Source organism: Suillus subalutaceus, assembly GCF_016647625.1.
Source record: "Suillus subalutaceus strain FC151 chromosome Unknown DFJ58scaffold_153, whole genome shotgun sequence".
Lineage (NCBI taxonomy): Eukaryota > Fungi > Basidiomycota > Agaricomycetes > Boletales > Suillaceae > Suillus > Suillus subalutaceus.
Window position 1 is genome coordinate 1 of NW_024540402.1, and position 17,889 is coordinate 17,889.

General features: G+C 49.4%; 7 protein-coding genes across 7 annotated transcripts; 5 read left to right on the forward strand and 2 right to left on the reverse strand.

The window, feature by feature from the left end:
• Window positions 1-2,118: 2,118 nt before the first annotated feature.
• Window positions 2,119-2,496, reverse strand: DFJ58DRAFT_634847 (uncharacterized protein; the record flags this gene model as incomplete). The annotated part of the gene is made up of 1 exon (XM_041381263.1): window positions 2,119-2,496. A coding segment is annotated over one exon (378 nt), but the record flags the coding sequence as incomplete, so codon positions are not given.
• Window positions 2,497-5,344: 2,848 nt separating this feature from the next.
• DFJ58DRAFT_121539 (uncharacterized protein) lies at window positions 5,345-5,997 on the forward strand. Its single transcript, XM_041378732.1, has 2 exons — window positions 5,345-5,693; window positions 5,748-5,997. The coding sequence occupies exons 1-2, from the start codon at window positions 5,521-5,523 to the stop codon at window positions 5,929-5,931; spliced, it is 357 nt and encodes a 118-aa protein (XP_041238293.1). The 5' UTR covers window positions 5,345-5,520; the 3' UTR covers window positions 5,932-5,997.
• A 100-nt stretch (window positions 5,998-6,097) lies between these two features.
• Window positions 6,098-6,684, forward strand: DFJ58DRAFT_121541 (uncharacterized protein). Its single transcript, XM_041378733.1, has 2 exons — window positions 6,098-6,125; window positions 6,184-6,684. Exon 2 carries the CDS (start codon window positions 6,333-6,335, stop codon window positions 6,621-6,623), a length of 291 nt encoding a protein of 96 aa, XP_041238294.1. The 5' UTR covers window positions 6,098-6,125; window positions 6,184-6,332; the 3' UTR covers window positions 6,624-6,684.
• Window positions 6,685-6,921: 237 nt separating this feature from the next.
• DFJ58DRAFT_616411 (uncharacterized protein) lies at window positions 6,922-7,264 on the forward strand (the record flags this gene model as incomplete). Its single annotated transcript, XM_041380975.1, has 2 exons — window positions 6,922-7,106; window positions 7,183-7,264. Coding segments are annotated over 2 exons (267 nt in total), but the record flags the coding sequence as incomplete, so codon positions are not given.
• A 2,505-nt stretch (window positions 7,265-9,769) lies between these two features.
• On the forward strand, window positions 9,770-10,236 carry DFJ58DRAFT_733611 (uncharacterized protein; the record flags this gene model as incomplete). Its single annotated transcript, XM_041386315.1, has 4 exons — window positions 9,770-9,828; window positions 9,881-9,950; window positions 9,995-10,015; window positions 10,075-10,236. The coding sequence occupies 4 exons, from the start codon at window positions 9,770-9,772 to the stop codon at window positions 10,234-10,236; spliced, it is 312 nt and encodes a 103-aa protein (XP_041238296.1).
• A 985-nt stretch (window positions 10,237-11,221) lies between these two features.
• Window positions 11,222-13,576, forward strand: DFJ58DRAFT_860782 (WD40-repeat-containing domain protein; the record flags this gene model as incomplete). The annotated part of the gene is made up of 11 exons (XM_041394017.1): window positions 11,222-11,383; window positions 11,432-11,611; window positions 11,661-11,823; window positions 11,861-11,971; window positions 12,020-12,076; window positions 12,208-12,259; window positions 12,312-12,430; window positions 12,480-12,555; window positions 12,609-12,913; window positions 12,962-13,457; window positions 13,516-13,576. 11 exons carry the CDS (start codon window positions 11,222-11,224, stop codon window positions 13,574-13,576), a joined length of 1,782 nt encoding a protein of 593 aa, XP_041238297.1.
• A 548-nt stretch (window positions 13,577-14,124) lies between these two features.
• DFJ58DRAFT_733613 (uncharacterized protein) lies at window positions 14,125-14,547 on the reverse strand (the record flags this gene model as incomplete). Its single annotated transcript, XM_041386316.1, has 2 exons — window positions 14,125-14,177; window positions 14,253-14,547. The coding sequence occupies 2 exons, from the start codon at window positions 14,545-14,547 to the stop codon at window positions 14,125-14,127; spliced, it is 348 nt and encodes a 115-aa protein (XP_041238298.1).
• Window positions 14,548-17,889: the final 3,342 nt, after the last annotated feature.

The window sequence follows — 17,889 nt, forward strand, 5'->3', positions numbered from 1 at the left end:
CTGCCGTCCAAGCTGACATTTACTAAACTTTGCAACATACGGCGTCGCACGTCAGGACCTGTAGGGGGCTACCTCCTTTCTCGTCATCAGGTTGACGAGTGACCTTTGCCTGTTCCCGTCTGCCACAAGAGCGCGATAATTTTGTGCTTGTTCCTAGTCAAGTTAGACAACTACGATACGGAGAGCATCTGAGGACTACGCACCTTACACCATGTTTGGAGGGATATGGTATTCTCTGATGCTCAGATGCAGGTCTTCAAGACGTGAAAACGCCATAGAATTCTTGTTATCCGAGTCGAATATTGAATATGGCGTTGAATGTTAGGTGTGGATGCTACCCCCCCCCTCTCCCCGTCATGAGGTTGATGAGTGACCTTTGCCTGCTCCCGTCTGCCAAAAGAGCACGACAAGCTCGTACTTGTCTCTACTGTTCAAATTAGACAAACTATGGTACTAAGAGCATCTGAGACTACGCACCTTGCACACATTCTGGGAGGGATAAGGCACTCTATCATGCCCAGATGTCGGTCCTCGAGTCGAATCGTTTCGACGGAAATCTCGTCATCCAAGTCGACGGTCTCTGTACACTGCAATAGACGACATCGCATGTCAGGAGCTGTGTGCGCTACCTTCTCTCTCTCTCGCCATCATGTTGACGAGTAAGCTTTTGCTCACTCCAGTCTACCAAAAGAGCATCATAATTGTATGCTTATTCCTACTGATAAAATCAAACTGCGGTACAGGGGACGCCTGAAGACTACGCACCTTGCATACATGTTGGGAGGGACAAGGAACATTGTGATTCCCATATGCAGGTCGAGTTGACGAAAGAACACAATACTTGGGATCTTGTTCCTACCAATCAAATTAGACGAATTTGGTACGAAGAGAATCTGAAGACTATGCACCCTGTAATCGTTTGGGGGAGGGATAATGGCGTATCCTCTAATTCTCAAACACCGGGTCCACGAGGCGTAAGAAGTCCTGTCATCGAAATGGACAGTTTCTGACCATTGCAGCACACGGCGTCGCACGTCAGGTGCTGTGCGCGCTACCACATCTCCCTCCATGAGGTTGACAAGAGAACCATTACTTGCTGCTGTCTTCCCAGCGAGTACGATATCATTATTCCGATTCATCAATGTCGGTTCTCTGATTCTCAGGTGCGGGTCCTCGAGTGGAATGTTTTTTTCGAGCGCCTCGGAAGTTTCGTCATCTGAGTTGACAATCTCTGAGCATTGCAGCATACGGCGTCCTATGTCAGCTACCACCCCGCCTCCCACTACTAAGTTGCCGCGCGAACCATCGCTTGCCGCTTTCTCCCCCACGAGTACGACTCCATTGTCCCTACTCATTAATGTTGGCAAAGCACGACACAAGGAACTTCTGAAGACTACGCACCCATCATCGATGTCGGGAGTGATAGGGCACTCTTTGATTCCAACATGCGGGTCCTCGACTCGAATGGTTTTGATCGCCTCGCATGTCTCGTCATCGGAGTCGACAGTCTCTGAACATTGCAACATGCAATGTTGCACGTCGCGATCGGGAGCTATGGGCGCTGCTTCATCTCCTGCCATGAGGTTTACGTGTGAACCAACGCTCGCGGCTGTCTCCCCAGCGAGTATGATACTTTGATCCTCGTTCCTACTCATCAATGTTGGTAAAATAGGGCACAAGGAGCACCTGATGACTACGCATCTCGCGCGCATTTCGGGAGGGATCGAGTGCTCTTTGATTTCCAGATGCGGGTCTTCAAATCGAATGGTTTCGAATGCCTTTGAAATCTCGTCATACAGGTCGACAGTCCTCTATATACTGCAGCGTACAGAGTTGCAAGTCGGGAGCTGTGGGCGCTACCCTCCTGTGCCACCATGAGGTTAGCGAGTGAACCAGCGCTTGCCGCTGTCTCCTCAGCAAGTACGATATATTTATGTTTTTTTCCTGTTCATCATGTTGGTAAGATATGTGTACGAGTATCCCAAAACTACGTACCTTGTGGTCATTGTTGATACCTGCTGGATAGCGCCATGTAGCCATCGGCCGACATCTAAGTGTGGAGTTTTGAACTCTTTCCGACAGGTGATACTGCTCGATAAGTCGACAGACGGAATGGCATGACTGTTTGTGGCGCCGCTTGAGCTTATCCCCTGCATATTTATCGATAGTCACCGTGGTGACACATGCGTGACCAGTAAAGGTCATCCCGAAGTCTGAGATGGATCGCTCGTTATCACTCCACCATTCTTCCATTTCTCTCCTTTGTCTTCTAAACTCCTGGCGACAAGAACGATTGGAAACTCTCTCCTTCACTTCGGAGCGGACTAAAACGTAGTTGCAGCAGAGCGCCTTCGTCACTCTCACACCCCGCACGCAGTACATGAGGAGATGAATACCAGTTTGCTTCATAAGATCTCGAAGGAGCTTCTTCAGAATTCCTCGAGCGTCCTTATCGGGGGAATTTCCTTCAGGGCCCTCACCAAGACCTGTAATCCAGTTCAGTAACGAACGCCAAAGAGCGGCGAACTGCACTAACCGACTGTATCGAAAAGCTTTACCTTCAAGGTCTCGTTCCGAATTAAAACATCGTACACATGAGGACCTCTCATCCAGTGCCAAGTATCCAGCATATGGAATCTACAAGGACCACATGTCCCTCGAATTCAACAGTGCGCCAACAGGTCCAAGACAGAATAAGCTCCTCTGGAATGCGTCAATGAGCTGGATGCACTTTGAAAGTTCGTCATCCATAAGTAAACTTACCTCTTGAAAAATGCTTCATTGTTATTACGGCTACCACTATATTGGTAACAGCGATAGCCAGAAAGGCGACGATGAGAATTATCAGCACCATTCTGGAATGCTGATACATGGCGTGCAACTGAGTGATCACAATGACTAGCATGATGTTTGAGCCAAGTCAATATCACTGAGTATTGCAGCTGCATATCTCACCCTCCAGCATTGTAATCACGACCACACCTATCAAATCTAGCGCGATGTTCATAATCTGGCCTGAAAAATCTAGTTAGCGCTTGACCTCAGACGATCACATACTTGTAGCAGACTCACAGGAAGGTAGATGCAGAAATCTGGCTGTACGGGAGGATGTATTGTGAAGAGAAGCAGTACCAGTGGTGTCGTCATAAGCAAGACCATTAAGTGGGTGGGATTATCACTTATAGAGGCGGCGGCGGCGTCATCTGAAAACGCCTGAATATCACATACTCATGATGAGTGCACCAGTGAGGCGCGAGCGCAGCGGAGCGTGGTCTGAAGCGGACCTTCTATATTTGGAATCAACTTATGTATATTTATTTGTGGACGCGCGCAAAAGCTAAAGTCGGTTTTATTGCCTCATTTTACCACAGGCGTGTAAAACGCCAAAGCACGTGACCCCGCTGACACATCAGCAACGCGACGCGTAGTACTTACCAGTACTATAACGCGCAGATCTGCAGCTCCCGTTCCGTTCGTCTTCGCATTACAGGATGCACCGCGCCTGTACCTGCACTTGAGGACCACTCGCAAGCACAGAAACCACTCACCAACGGAGCTCGCCGGGCCCCTTGTGTCGCCGTGTCGCGTCCATTCAACCTCGCGCTGTTGTTGCTACGCGATTCCGTCGAAATTTCACGTGCGCACACGCAGAAAGATGGCATAGTTTATGTTTTTTTCTCTGTCCATAATGTACAGCTGTATATACGTGCCGTGCACCCATGCAATATACATGTTTGAATTTGCTTAATTGTATGGTGAAAATGAGCTCGTGCGCCCGCCCGCTCTATCCATGTAAAATTCCGCCGCCGGAGCTCTCAGCCACCCGTAAAATCCCAAGATTTTACGGTAAAATAAAGTGCGGCGGGCACTTTACCCCCGACTTTTCCGTTCTTTTCTTGTAAAATGCGGCGCGCAGCGTGGCGAAAATTTGCATTTCTGGTTCCCTTCCCTCAAAATTTTGCTTTAAATGTAGCCTTACATTCTCACTACGGTTTCTGCTACTCTGAATGTTCCTAGAGGTGTGTAGTTCTTACCCTTTCATTAAATGTTGCAACGCGCCTCACACTCAGACCAGGGGCTGCCCTAACGAGGCAGTGTGACCGTTTGTCACAATCGCGTTGCTCTTTGTCCCGCACTAAGACTAGATCTAGCCGCACAATTTGTTCAACACCAACGGCCCTCGACACCACCCCATACAACTCAGTTCTATCGCGGTCTTGTTCATTACTGCGGCTTAGTATGAGTGAATGGTGCTCGCCAGTCCACAGCTGCATCTAATGTCAATGCCGCTTTGGATGCAGCGGAGCAAATAGGCTATCCCGTCAACCTTCGGTCTGCATTCACTCTTGGTGGTCTCGGTTCCTGTTTCGCCAATCACTTGCAACCTCCTCCTACTCCTACTTCAGCAACTAGTCCTCCACCCCCAGACCAAACAAAAGGCACGTTCAGCGTCCAAGCATTCGTCTCGCGCGTCCAAGCACTTGTCATAGACGACCGAGCCCTAGTTGAAAGACTGATACGGTCCGCCCAAGCACATGACCTACTCAAGAACGCCCCCACCCTGAAAACAGCCAGGTTGCAGCCAGAGGAACGTTCATTAGAGGATATGTATGCACCACGCAGTCCTTCACAGGCATCGCACGTTTGCGATACAGACATTCGAAGCAAATGCGAGGAGCTCTAATAAGTCAGAAGAGTGAGTTCCTCGATTTCAAGCCTCCGCGGGGCTAATATCGGGCTACACATGTTCAGACAATGAACTTCCTCCAAGTTCGGCTGGGGAATGACGAAACGGATTGAGAGCCATGGACTCGCTCGGTTCAAGGCTCACGTTCAAAGAGTTAGCTTATTTTGTTGTCTTTCTTCGTTACTGTCGTCTGATCTCCTTGTAGTCTCGGCAGGGCGTCTCCCTCTTCCTTGACTTAATTCGCCAGGCTCGATTGCAGCCTATGGCGTTAGGCTCGTATATAATACATCTCCACTCAGAACGTTCTTTCACTTCTACGGATACTCCGGCTTCATCCCACAGCTCAGACAATACTGGACATGCGCCAGAGGAGTATTCTTCGCCCACGACTGAAAACACTTGGTTGGGGCAAAATATGGGGCAGTAGGACCCCAATGTCAAGGAATACTGTGGCATTGAGGTTAATGCTCGGTACGTTTATGGTTCTTTTCATATTTTTCTATAGTTGACACGATTTCTTTCAGTCTAAGTCGCTCAAGTGCCCTGGCATCTAAAGCTACTGGTTATCCGCTTGCTCGGAGTTCCAATGGGACCTATACCGTCAGTCCTGGCCTCCATAATGCCCACAGTCTACCATCACTCCCGCCACATCCAAGTCATTGAAATCAAATCAAAAAGGAGAAGACCACTACGCGGGCAGGGCAATACATCTTTATAATGCCACAGCGCTCCTGAGGAAGATTATATTTCTGTGCACATCCGTGTCGTCGGTGACTTCACCGCTGCGCTCGCCAAGGCTGTCGGCTGTAACTTTGACTCTAAGGATTCCAAGGATGTCAACGCCAGTGGTGGAAAGGTTATTGGCACGAACGCAAATCCGCCGTTCAACCGGGTGCTCCCTCGTATCAATGGTTGACGGTCCGTTTGGTAGTGCCAGTGAGGAATTCTTAAATTACGAGACTGTTTACCTTGTTGGTGCTGGTATTGGTGTCACACCCTTCGCTTCGTGCGTATCACATCTCTCATTTACTCGATGACGACATTAACCATATCCATTCAGTATTCCAAAGTCGATCTGGTACCGCATGGACAACCTGAACAACTCCAAGCCTACCCGTCTCTCCAAGGTCTACTTCACTTGGGTCATCCGCGACTTTGGCAGCGCCGAGTGGTTCCATTCACTACTGCAGGCTATCGAAGAGCAGGATCAACATCTACCTCACTGCAAAGATCAAGGAGGATGACATGAACAACATTATAGTGCGCGGTACCCATTTTTCTCAGTGGTTTCCGTACTAATTGTATTTTCCTTAGGTCCAAGATGTCGGTGCAGAGAAAGACGCTATCCCTTCTTTGCGTGCTCCCACTCATTTCGGCAGGCCAAACTGGGACAGGGTGTTCGGTTCTATAGTTGAAAAGCACCCCGAAACTGATGTCGGCGTGGTTTGTAGCTCGTCGTTGCTTTTTAACTCATCTGCTTACCTGTCCTTTTCCAGTTCTTCTGTGGCCCCATATTTTCGTTTCGCGGTCTTCACGCGAGGACAAGATAGGTCCCGTCTGGTGGTCGATGCGGTAACTGGCAACGGTTATTGCTGCTCTACTGTTATAAGTGACCCGACAGTGACCCAGACGTTTTATCATAACGATGGTCCCTGTATCACTTGGACCACTGGATTTCTCCCCGGAGCCTGATCTTCATCCTTTGTATCCGAGTTCAAGTCTCATATCCCACTCGCTGTCACCCGATTCGGGCTTAGCACCCCAAGCATGCGTATTTGGGGATCTATCTCTTCTCCATTATCTTTTGTCTGACCATCAATCACAACCTTATATCGACCTCAGCGCACGCGGCGAAGACCGGCTTAGCTTGATCAGTCTTGCAATCCTAGGTTTCGGGTCTGAATCGGAAAGAGATGTCGAAGTGAAGAGTGTGTAGCGCCGAGGAAGTCCTAAACAAACTAACACTTGCTCCAGCCTCATCCTCGTATTCCTCACCATCGCCGCCACCATCACAACCTCCAATCTTGATTTCGACCTCAGTCTCTTCCTCCCAGTATCTACAGCCAACCCTGTGCCATCAGGCCACAGCTCCTTCTACAACACCCGCCCCGGTTCCCATGGACTCGACCTCTTGTCCCTCGCCTCGCGCCATTCCTACACCACAGGTGCCACCCTCCAACAGCCACCGGCATAGCGCTGCAGCAAAAAAGGCAGCTCCCATCCCTGGCGTCGGCATCCCAGACCTCCCACGTGGACCAGAGGCGTGGTGCACTGCCGTGAAGCAGTGGGAAGACCCTGCTGCATCCATCGGCGGCAAGGCACTTAAGGATTGGCCCGAAGAGTGGTACACTGGCCCCATGCGCACGGTCACTGGCGTGAAGCGGAACATCCGCAAGGTGATCGCTGTCGAGTTCTACCGGTGAGTAGCCTTTCACGCCGATTGTGGGTTCAAGAGCAGCGCTTGGTTGCTTGCAACTCATCACAGGCTTCGACAGGCTGCAGCGGGACGAGGGAGTATTTCTGGAAGCATACCCTGAGGCGACCCGCGGTGTCAAGCCACTTTTCGATGCGATTCAGCGCCAGCGCGAGGGACGCGGAGAAATCACTGGACGAGCAAGTAAGAACGGCTGCCCAGAAGTTCGAGCATCCTCCTCCCGCTGAGACTATAACACCACGGCCCCACATCACCATATTTCTGGGTCCGCATACCACCAACACTTGTCCATGTATCAACCCCATCCACATTTGTAGCACACACTCACTGTCGCTGGGCCGGCATGAACCACACACACAACTGGATCTGTATCTTTCTTCGAACTTTGCATTCTTCGATGTTGTGTAGTTTTTGCTTTTGTAAGAGTTGTCGTACGTTTCACACCGAAGGTCTCGTTTTTGGGCCTCCGCAAATCCGATTTGTTTTAAGAGACACGCAGCGCGTCATTGAGAGAACAAGAACACTGCTAGAGGGAAACAGCACCGTGCGGGAAGGAATCCGGCGGAACCCGAAGATCACGTGACCGTAAAACGGCGTAAAATCCTCGACATAAGTTATAATTAATTACTACCTTCATGACAGCGAGCCACCAACTTTGAACTCTATTTACCGGACTTTTGCACACATGTGCATCCGCAGGACTGCCATAGTACTAGGTGCGCGCCGCCCTAGGGTGAATCGCCCTCCCCGACTCAGAACATTATTTCTCATCAAGTCAATCCTAAGAACGGAAAGTCTGCTAGTTAAAATTAAAGTTCAAGTTGCGATCGAACAGGCACAACAAAGCACTTGGTACGAAATCGTGGCATGCAGTGGCTTGGTGATGAGCTTGCCGATGACTTGTTCTGAAGCGTTATGGTGCTATCGATTACGACTGGGGTATCAAGCTTCAAGAGTGGAAGCTTCTACTATTTTGTGATTATTTCGCACATCCAGAAAGTACGACAGCTGATGTTTTACTAGACCAAAAAGGGGGAACATCTCATACTGTGCGTCCGACCTCCATGCTGGGGGCAGGCAACCTTCGCTAATGAAGTTATGTACTGACATCCTTGCCTTCCAGATTCCCTCAGGCGGGTGACGGCGCTTGGACTTACGGTGGTCTCACCTCGCCAGCAGCTTCAACTTCTTCTCTAACGACTTCGTCCACCGCGACATCCTCTACCTTCACCCTAACGTCCTCTGCGACACCTACTTCCTCTTTACCATCGTATCATTTACATCTGCCTCATTTGTCTCTGCCTCCACATCCCCTTCCTTTTCCACCTCTACCACATCAAATCACTCTTCGAACGCAATTGCCTTATCTAAATGAGCCCTCATCGGTATTATCATCGGGTGCTATCATCTTTTCCATCATCTTGCCTCTGTTTTTCATCTGGTTAGTCCGCTGGAACTCCTGTCGACGACACTCCAAAGCCATCACAACCTAATGAACAGGATGGAATATTCTTACCCCAGATGCAACCGGCGAGGAGGAGAACCGTCCAGCTGGTCTGGGCTCTCCTCGTAACAGCGGTGATGACGAAGCAGATTCTTTCCTCCGTCGCAGCACCGCTGGACCAGGGGTCCCAAGGGCAGGAGCTACGCACCAAGATTCCTATTGGCCCTTTCCACAGATTAGTCAGCACGCAGACTAGGTTTCACCATCCATCATCATCTCAGCTTGTCTGCCTTGCTCTGGGCTTAGGCCGCTGGCCCTGCTCCACCGCTACTGATCCTGAACGACATCCACGTCCAGTATCTTCTCTTTCCCCCGGTGCTGCGCCACCTCGTATTGTAAGAAGCGCTAGCCCCGATCGAACAAAATTCTCCCAGGCTCCCGCAGACTATGGCGTCGTCCTGCCTGGCCCGGGACACTTTGGACGGGCGTACAGTGGTGATGGCATCCCTGCCCACACCAACAGCGAAATGCTAGGCCGCATCATGTTTCCTGGCGAGCTCCTCCGCATTGGAGATGAGGAAGAACTAGAAGACATACCCCGATCACACATGTACAACTCAAGTCATCCCTCTCTGCCCGAGCACATCGCGCCCCTACTTCCACCCCCACCTTTCGAGGGCACTGTCACCCCGCAAACCTTCAGACCGCTCCATACTTAATGAAAAGGAAAAATCCGTCCGCAGTGCTTCTTACCCAATGAGTGACCTGGAGGACTCAAAGTCTTCACTGCTCGCCGCGTACGCGCCCAGGAGCTCGGTTCATGCTGCCCGCAAGATGACGACTCCATGAATACCCAGCCTGTCGTAAGACCCGACAGCTGGCGTAACTCCTATCGTCTGCGAAGGGGCTGGTTTGGACCCTCGTCATCTCGCAGCGGATCAAACTAACGCAGGAGATTAGATAAAGACACCGTGGCAGTCCAATCTTTGCTCGACCAAAGGCTTGGTGTAGGCTATACCCCTGCAGGAGAACGCCCGATGTCGAGCGCGAGTGCTAAGATCGCAGTATCCGGGAACACAGTGTACCATGACCCGGTCTGTCGTATGGACGCCCCAGTTTCCCTTCCTTCCAGGGCAATCACGCCTGCGAGTCAGAGGGGAAGCGAATCACGCCTGCGAGTCAGAGGGGAAGCGCTGTGCCTGCAATGGACTTTGCACTTCCAATGCTGAGCGGAGCACCAGCATACGATGATCCATATACGCAGTAGAGGTCCCAACCAGTTGTCTCCCAAATGACGACCACTCACTAACACTAGTTGCGGCTCACCGAATGCCAAGATGGAGTGGAAGTCTGCTCAGCTTGACGTCTCCTATCCTCCAGATCTTGTCATAGCAAACAATCTGGACGCGGATCCTGATTTCGCAAACAGTTTCGCTCGTTGCGCCAGGTGGTACGGTTTTTTCACAGGTATCTGTCATTCAGGCTTCCTCGTTAACAATCTCGTTATAGAATGGATGCGTTTCGATGTTTGACCTCGGAGATTCAGACGAATTGGATTCTCAACAGTCATCAGTGCTCTCGCCGCAGAATATCGCCTTCAAGTATAGTCGCGCCTCAGAGCTTGCGATTGCGTTCATTCAAACTGGCGAGCAAGAGGAGCAGTTTGGCTAGGAGCAAGCATTTCGTATATGCATAACAGGCGCGTAGGACTTTGCGATGGCAAGTTGTTGAGATGATGTACGGCGTGATAGGTGGGTCGCTTTTTTTCGCTTTTTTGCCGTTGGCTTTCTATGTCGTCACGGATTTTTGGATTGCATCAACTCGCTGCATTGGGCCTTGTACCGAGTGTTCCCTTTGCAACTCTCACATTTATTTTTCTTCTTCCCCTTTGCATGCAGATACGCATCTTTCCTGTGAACGCGGAGGCTTATCCTCCCCACTCATCCACCACCTGCGCGTCCGTCTCCCGTCTCTCCGGCGCCGTCTTGGATGCCTGGAAGGTATCTGCCTTCACTTTCTCGTGTGCGCCTTTCTGAAATATGCTATGAGCTGCAGATGTATGGGTGGGGATGGAGCATGAGCCGTGGCTGTTTGGCGCCGCTGCCATGGAGTAGATATACAGGTTCGCATCTAGAAACGATTACTGGTTGCTACATCACTATTTGTCGCAGTGCAAAATTGACTGTTCAGGAATCTAAGATCATCACCCTCCAGGGACCTTGTGGTTGCGCATGCGAGTGAGTAGTGAGTAGTGAGCGGTGTTGTGGTATGTTGTGTTACGTGTTTGTTTGATGGTATTAGGTTTTAGACTTTTATCTACCGTGGACTGCCGATCAGTCAAGCCTACCAATCCATTTCGCCCCGATCACGATGGAGCGCCCATCGTCAAAGAAGCGTGCAACAAGTTCTACCATCGCAATTGCAAACGCGCGCAGCCGACAAAAGGAAAAACGCAAGCAGCCATCTGGGTGGAAGGAGCCGGAAATCAATGATTCCTCGATTTATAATAGCGACGATGACATCCTTGCAAAGGCGAGATCTTGCTCGATATCGCTCCCATACTTGCCTTACGTACTTATCCTTTTAGAAACCCAGACTTGGATCCGAGGATAGCAACTTGTTTGCCGTCTACGCGAACGATGAGATCGCTTTCCCAATGGACTGCAGTAACGACGCGCATGAACAGAACAATTTTCTCTCTCGCGCAGATGCATTACCGTCCCCGTCACAAGTACTACCATCCGAAGACCCTGGACATGATTCAGAAGATGAGTACGCGAATTATATGGCTTCTCTAAACATTTCGGATGAATCTAAAGTGAGTGCCTCTTCAATCGATACTCATTTGTTTAAACTTTGTTTCCAGTGGAAACCAGTGCCCGTAAGCAACAAGGCCGAAGACTTTTCACCGAATGGGGAGCTCGACGTCGAGCCGGCGCGTCCATGGCCTGGAGGACTGCGGCCGTCGCGTCTGAAGCACTTTGCTTCGCACTATCCAGTTACCCCCTTGGATCCAATCTACAAGGAGCAATACTTTTGGGGAAAAGTGCGTCGTTATCTATATCTATGTTGGAGAGTGACGAAATTTTGCTCAGTTAAATTCAGTGCCAGGCTTCCGACCCCGCGCGCTCAAACCACCAGCTCGACTTCGCTTCGCTTCGCACTTACCGGGACGCACGCGCCCTCTCAAATTGTTTCAAGATCTGGCATACGATAAGTTGGCTGCTGTGCAATCGCATCGTCATTCGGCGTCAGGACGTGAGCTGATGCTCTCTAACCACTATTTTGGCATCAGTCCTGACGAGCTTCTTAGCCATACATAAGATCGTTCAAGTCCCAGGAACCATCGTAGCGTGTGCAGCAGCGTCGGGTGGGCATCCTGACTATTCCGATGAAGATCGGGAAGGTGTGCGCATCGCGTTCTCTTCTCATTAGAGATATCTCATTCCTATAGCGTCCCCCCAATTAGACAACAATGCCGGGACATTGGTAGTGCTCGACCAGGGCCGATGTAATTATGTCAGCAAGTGGGAAGGCTCTGTCTAATTACACTTGCAGGTCACATTGTCGAAGCTCACTGCATTGATCGTGGAGGTGATTCTCTTCTGCACATGCGGCGCTTATGACTGAGCCACGTCGCAGCTTCTTCGAAGAAATACTACACAGTGAATGATGTATTGTTCAATCCATTGAAGTATGGTTTGGCCCTGCAGTTGTTGTGCTTGATGAGTTAATATTCACTGTAGCCCCAAACAATTTCTATCGACTGGGAATGATTGTCAAGTGCAGATTTGGCAGCTGCCTCAGGTCGATGCAGTGGAAATGATTGAATCAGTCACCAGCGTCCCCTGGATGATGAATTCCAGTAAGTCAATCATTGCCGCCTTTGTACCCACTGATTTCCTTGTTAATAGTTACGCTCGGGGATGCTGCCCAGGACTTGGTGCGCTCATCCAATGGCGCAAACATTGCTGTGTCTTGTCGAGACGGGTTTGTATCACCTCCAAATTAACAATGTTGTTGGAGCTAACATATCCACTCAGCACAGTTTCCATCTTCAAGACAATGAATTTATTTGCTTCATCAACAGAGTTCAGAGCTATGCCTCTGCCTGATCCAGAGACCAAACTTCATGTTGCTCCTCCTGATGCTGGGCATGCTACGGGTACTGTACTGTGGGGATGCGGTCCAACTGAGCGCCTTATATACACATCTTCAGAACCTCACGACTCAGATGGTGAGGGAAAGGACCAAGGTTTCCACCATGCATATGATATGTCACAAGGTCGAGAGCTATTTCCCTTCAGCGCTAATGAAGCAGGTGATGCAGGAGCCATCAGTCCAGATGGTAAGTGAGTATATTTACCTGCGACCTGACTGATATAATACTGCATAGGGAGCTCATATGTCCTGATCACATGTGGTGAGAATAATCAGCACCCCATAAGGTTGTATGATGTTGCCCGCAAGTCGGGACATGCCATTGCTGAAACAACGCTCGAGGCATCTATTTCACAATTTTCTTCATTTGAAGTCACGGCGGCCACTTTCTCTTCCGAAGGTCGCCTCCTTGCTGTGGCACGCTCAGATAATGCCACACATATGTACGACATTCGCATGCTAACCAAAGGTCCCCTTGTGGTGTTCAAACACAAGGAATTAGATGTAATAGGTTCACCCAGGTATGGTGTTGTTCATGCATGCTGGGTCGAGGGGCGGGATCGGCGACGCGTTGGCATTGTCAGTGGGGGAAACGATGGGTGCGTGCGAGTATGGGATCCGATGCTTGCATTGTCAGACAAGTCCCAAGGGAAAGTGCTAGCACGCACAGAGTTTGATGTTGCATACTTTGCCTTGGGCGATATGTGGGCAGGGGAGAAACCACTCATTCTGTGAGTATGAACGCATCAGTCTACTTTTTGCATACTTATAATGCTGCTCGGATCACAGCGGCCATTGTGGCGGAGGCCTCTACGTCTATGACCACTTGGATGGTGACGGCGTACCATGATGTTCAAGAATTGACATTCTGTAACAAAGTACTTCCCCTGGCCTTACCAGATTCCAAGTCAGTTCCTCCTGGATGGTGCAGGTTCGAAGCCTACCAACAATATCTTTTCTCTATGATCTGAATGCTGCATACCATACTACAATGACAGTCATTTATTGAGAGCGACATCAAATTGCATGTTTTCAAATACTTAGTACATGCGGTGATATGTACTCTAACATAAAAATTCGGCAAGGATAGAAAGCCTAGCAGGAGCTGGAAGCAGACAAACTTGTTTGTCGAGCATGTGAAAGACATCGGAACCGCCTTGTGAGACCGCGGGGCATCCGATTCCTGGAACTTCAACGCCTAACAGGGAAGGGGATCAGTTACTAGTAGCTGCGCTGGTACCTCCGGTCTGCAATGTCGCTGGGGTGGCTCCGCCCGATCACATTGTACGGCGTGCGCTCATCTCCTATGCACGATCTCAAATCCCCAATGCCGCCTCCACAATATCCTTCATGAATGCTCCAAAAGTGCTCTCATCCGCGACAATGACCTCACTCGCTCTAGCCAGCATCATCGCGTACAACACCAGTATCAAAACCCCCATCAGCGGCACCTGGTCATACAGATTGATCATTGCGTCGAGGGCAGTCAGGTGGGACGTAAAATGAGAAAGGATGGAAAAATATACACGGGAAGGTTTGAAGATAAATCGAAAACAGTGGGTCTGCTGCAGGATTCGGGAAGTCAGTAGCGATGTAAAGTGGAGCGTTTAGTCTTTGCAACGGTGGTGAGGTATGCAGAGGCGCACGACACCGGATCTTGGGTTTGAATGTATGCGGTAGAGGAGGCAAAGGCGGATGAGGCGCCCTGAGACGAGGTACATCCGGTCGAATAAGCAGCGGATCGAGGTCCTCGTTGAAAGGACTGAGCTGCTGTTCGAGCACCAGAGTCTCCTCGAGATCTAGTCCACAAACGAGGTGCATAAGTTTCCACCAAGTTGTTCTTGTATTATCGGCAGTTCGTTGTTCGAATTGGCCGTCCCTGACACGAAGATGCGCACCGATGTAGACAGCGCCTAACGCTTCACGTATCGTATCGGCCACTCAAGAGAAGCTTGGATTCGCAAACGCCATTCCGCTCCTTACATCTCTGCGCACACTCTTACTCACACCCTGTCTCAGCCTAAGCCTCAACGACCCAAACAACGTTCCGACCTGCATCAATCTCTCGGGTGCCTGAGCAAGTGCCGGGATGTAGATGGAATAGAGATATACTTGTCTCGCGTAGGCGATACATCATCAAGCGAGTCCAAGAACCGAAAACCGTAAGGCCAGAGTCCCGTAACGCCAAAGTATCTGGTTTGAATATGTTGACATGGAACTTTTTCATGTATTCTGCTGCTGGACTTCCTCACCTTGGATCATCTTTGCTCGGATTTTCGTTCCTGTTGCTTGTAGATTGACGAGGTGATCCCACGGGATGGTCCATTCTTCGTACCCTAAACATTCGTCAGGAGTGGGCGCGTTTGGAGGGACGACCAGACAGCGCTCAAACCCGGTTTTGAACCCAAGCGCGAGGAAGCGTCTTAGTTTTCAAATGAAACATATTGAATTGGTTTTACAAGACGGAGGAAAGGAACAAGAAGAGTGCGATTAAGTTGTTAAGCGAGTACGAGCGTGCTCACGAGTGCGATGCGTTGGTTGCATAATCAGTTGTGGGGGAAGTAGGAAATGTATTTGGCGTGAGGAGCGGGTGAGTTTGCTTTTGGGAGGATGTCAGTGCGACGCGGGTGCGGATGAGGAGAGAACAAACGTAGTGAATGGGTATTAACGTTAACGTTGAAACCCGTATATGCTGCAGACATCCTCAATGTTGAGAATTTCAAAAGCACCGTCAATAGATTGTTGTAGGGTTGAAGTCGGAGGCTTTAAACGTTTATGTTTCATCATGGATCGAAGATTTAAGGTGCCTCAGGCCTCCTGGCAGGAACCCTCCGACTTTGCAATGAGGATGCGGCGAGGTGTTGAATTTCCAGCCAACCGGCTCGCAGCTTCCACAGCCATATCGCAAGGTCCACGGGTGACAAGTGTATCAGTCCGGTTTCATGAACTTGTTGTACATGTTCCGAGTCTCGTCCTTTAGGAACTTTTCCATCGGTGAGTGCAAGATAAGTGACAGTGGTTGCAAAAGGTTGAACGTTGGAACCGGGCGCTAAATTATTTCGAAAATTGAAACACCGCGCGCGAGGCCTCATGCACATGCCAACTTGCCGTGATACGCCAATCCATCACTGGGCGCAAGCCCGCGCTCCGAGCTTGTACAAGGCTCAGAACTTAAATTTGCCAAGATCAAACTCGTTATGCTAGAAATTTTCAAAATCGAGTCGAATCAACTTGAACGGCAAATTGCCAACCGACTGCCGCTGACACTTAGGTTCGCGGAAACAGAGTATCATTAGGCGTCGCGCTTTGATGTTCCGTCTCAGGTGAGTATATATTGTTTGTTTCGAATTACCTAGACCTCATGATCATCAACAAAAAAACCAAAGGCGTGCATACCATGTAACAGGCCAGCAACAGCCAGTACAAGGTGTACAATTGCTACCATCCCCACAAACACATGACGGACTTGTGTTAGGCTTGTCAGTCTCCATCTAAGTCCGTGCATGCAACTAAGTTTTATGCATACTCCTACCAGCCTTGTGGCACTCGGTAAACCCTTGTTCAAGTGGTAAAGCTTAAGTTCAATACATGCTACTACAATTATTGTTACAACTGTGCTTCCTGGTGGTCCCTTGTGCATATAATAAACTTATACACATTCCCACTAGTCTTGTTACCCTATTGTGAGGTGATTGTGGGCTCCATTTGATCACGATAATGGGCACATCAAATTGCACAGCAGTAGCCAGAGTACAGAAGGGCAAGTACTAGTACTGAATACGAAATCGACAATGCAAAGGGAGTCGTGATGTATGACGTGAACCAGCAGAGACGAGAGACAGAGTAAAAGTAAAAAGCCACACTATACATACACAATGACAATGCGAGACAGTACTAGAGGAACTGAGAAGGCGCGAGAGGAGTTTGAGGAGGCACGAGAGGAGGCGCGAGAGGAGTTGAGAAGACATGAGAGGAGTCGATCGAGAAGGTGCGAGACGGTGCAGGGAAAATAAAGGGCGGAGGAAGGTTTCTGATGCAGAGCGATGCAGAAGGCTACTAAAATAAGAAGACAAAGAGAACCGATAAAACTTACATGTACCAGGTAGCAGCGAGGGCACGAGAAGAGGTGAATAAAGAAAAGTACTTACAAGGGCGGGTGCTATTGAACGGCAGCTGCTGGAGAGCTGGAATGTAATAGTAGCAGGAAAGAGGCTTGATACTTATGTGATAGAGCCGGACGGATCTTTGACGAAGTCGGAACTTCAACGTGAATTCTGCTTAGCTTCAAGTTCGGGGTCCTAGGTGAATGACTTGACGAAAATTATACAATCGACGCACGTGCCGAGCGCCAAGCTGCTGTCGGCCGAGTTCATGGCTAGAGACGAAAGTACCATCCGCATTTAGGCAGTTTATCAATAAATTTATTAACTTATGGGCCGTCGATTTTACACTTAACTATAGCTAGATCTAAAGCAATTGGAGCCTGGAGAAATAACTTAGAACTCGCCGAACTCTCAAGTGACCAACTAGAATATGTGTTATGGTTATGCAGTTGATACTTAGACTGCACCGAATGGATCTGAAAAACCCAAAAATAACTTAGCAAAACTCCCTATATATAAGACTTCGGTAAGCTCATGATGTGCATGGAGTTCAAGTGTTTGAGCTCCAGATTTTGATCATACATACTTCTGCACTTCTGTTAATCATTGGTACAACCTTCGCACATTTCATGTAGTAGCTTTATATTTCGCACGTATCTGCTACAACTTGCATACATGCTACAATCTCATGTGTACCTCTGCACTTCTTACTTTACAAGCTTCGCACAATTCGTGTACAAACTTTGTATGTCACACATATCTGTTACTCCTTGCACACATGCTACAAGCTCATACATACCTTCTACCATTCTGTTCGGGGTTTGTAAACCATACACGGCAGTAAACCGGCCATACACGCCAGCGGTTTCTTTTGTTGATGATATAGAAGGAACATCTTTCTCCCTTCTATCAAGGTCTGACCGCGCAAGATTAGGACCTCACCCTGAACCCACTATGCAACGAGGTGTTGAATCTCCAGTCTTGAACTGGTTCTTAACTTCCGCACCATATCAGTTCCGAGCGTCGTTCTACCGATCTAGCAGTCCATCTTCTACCTCTT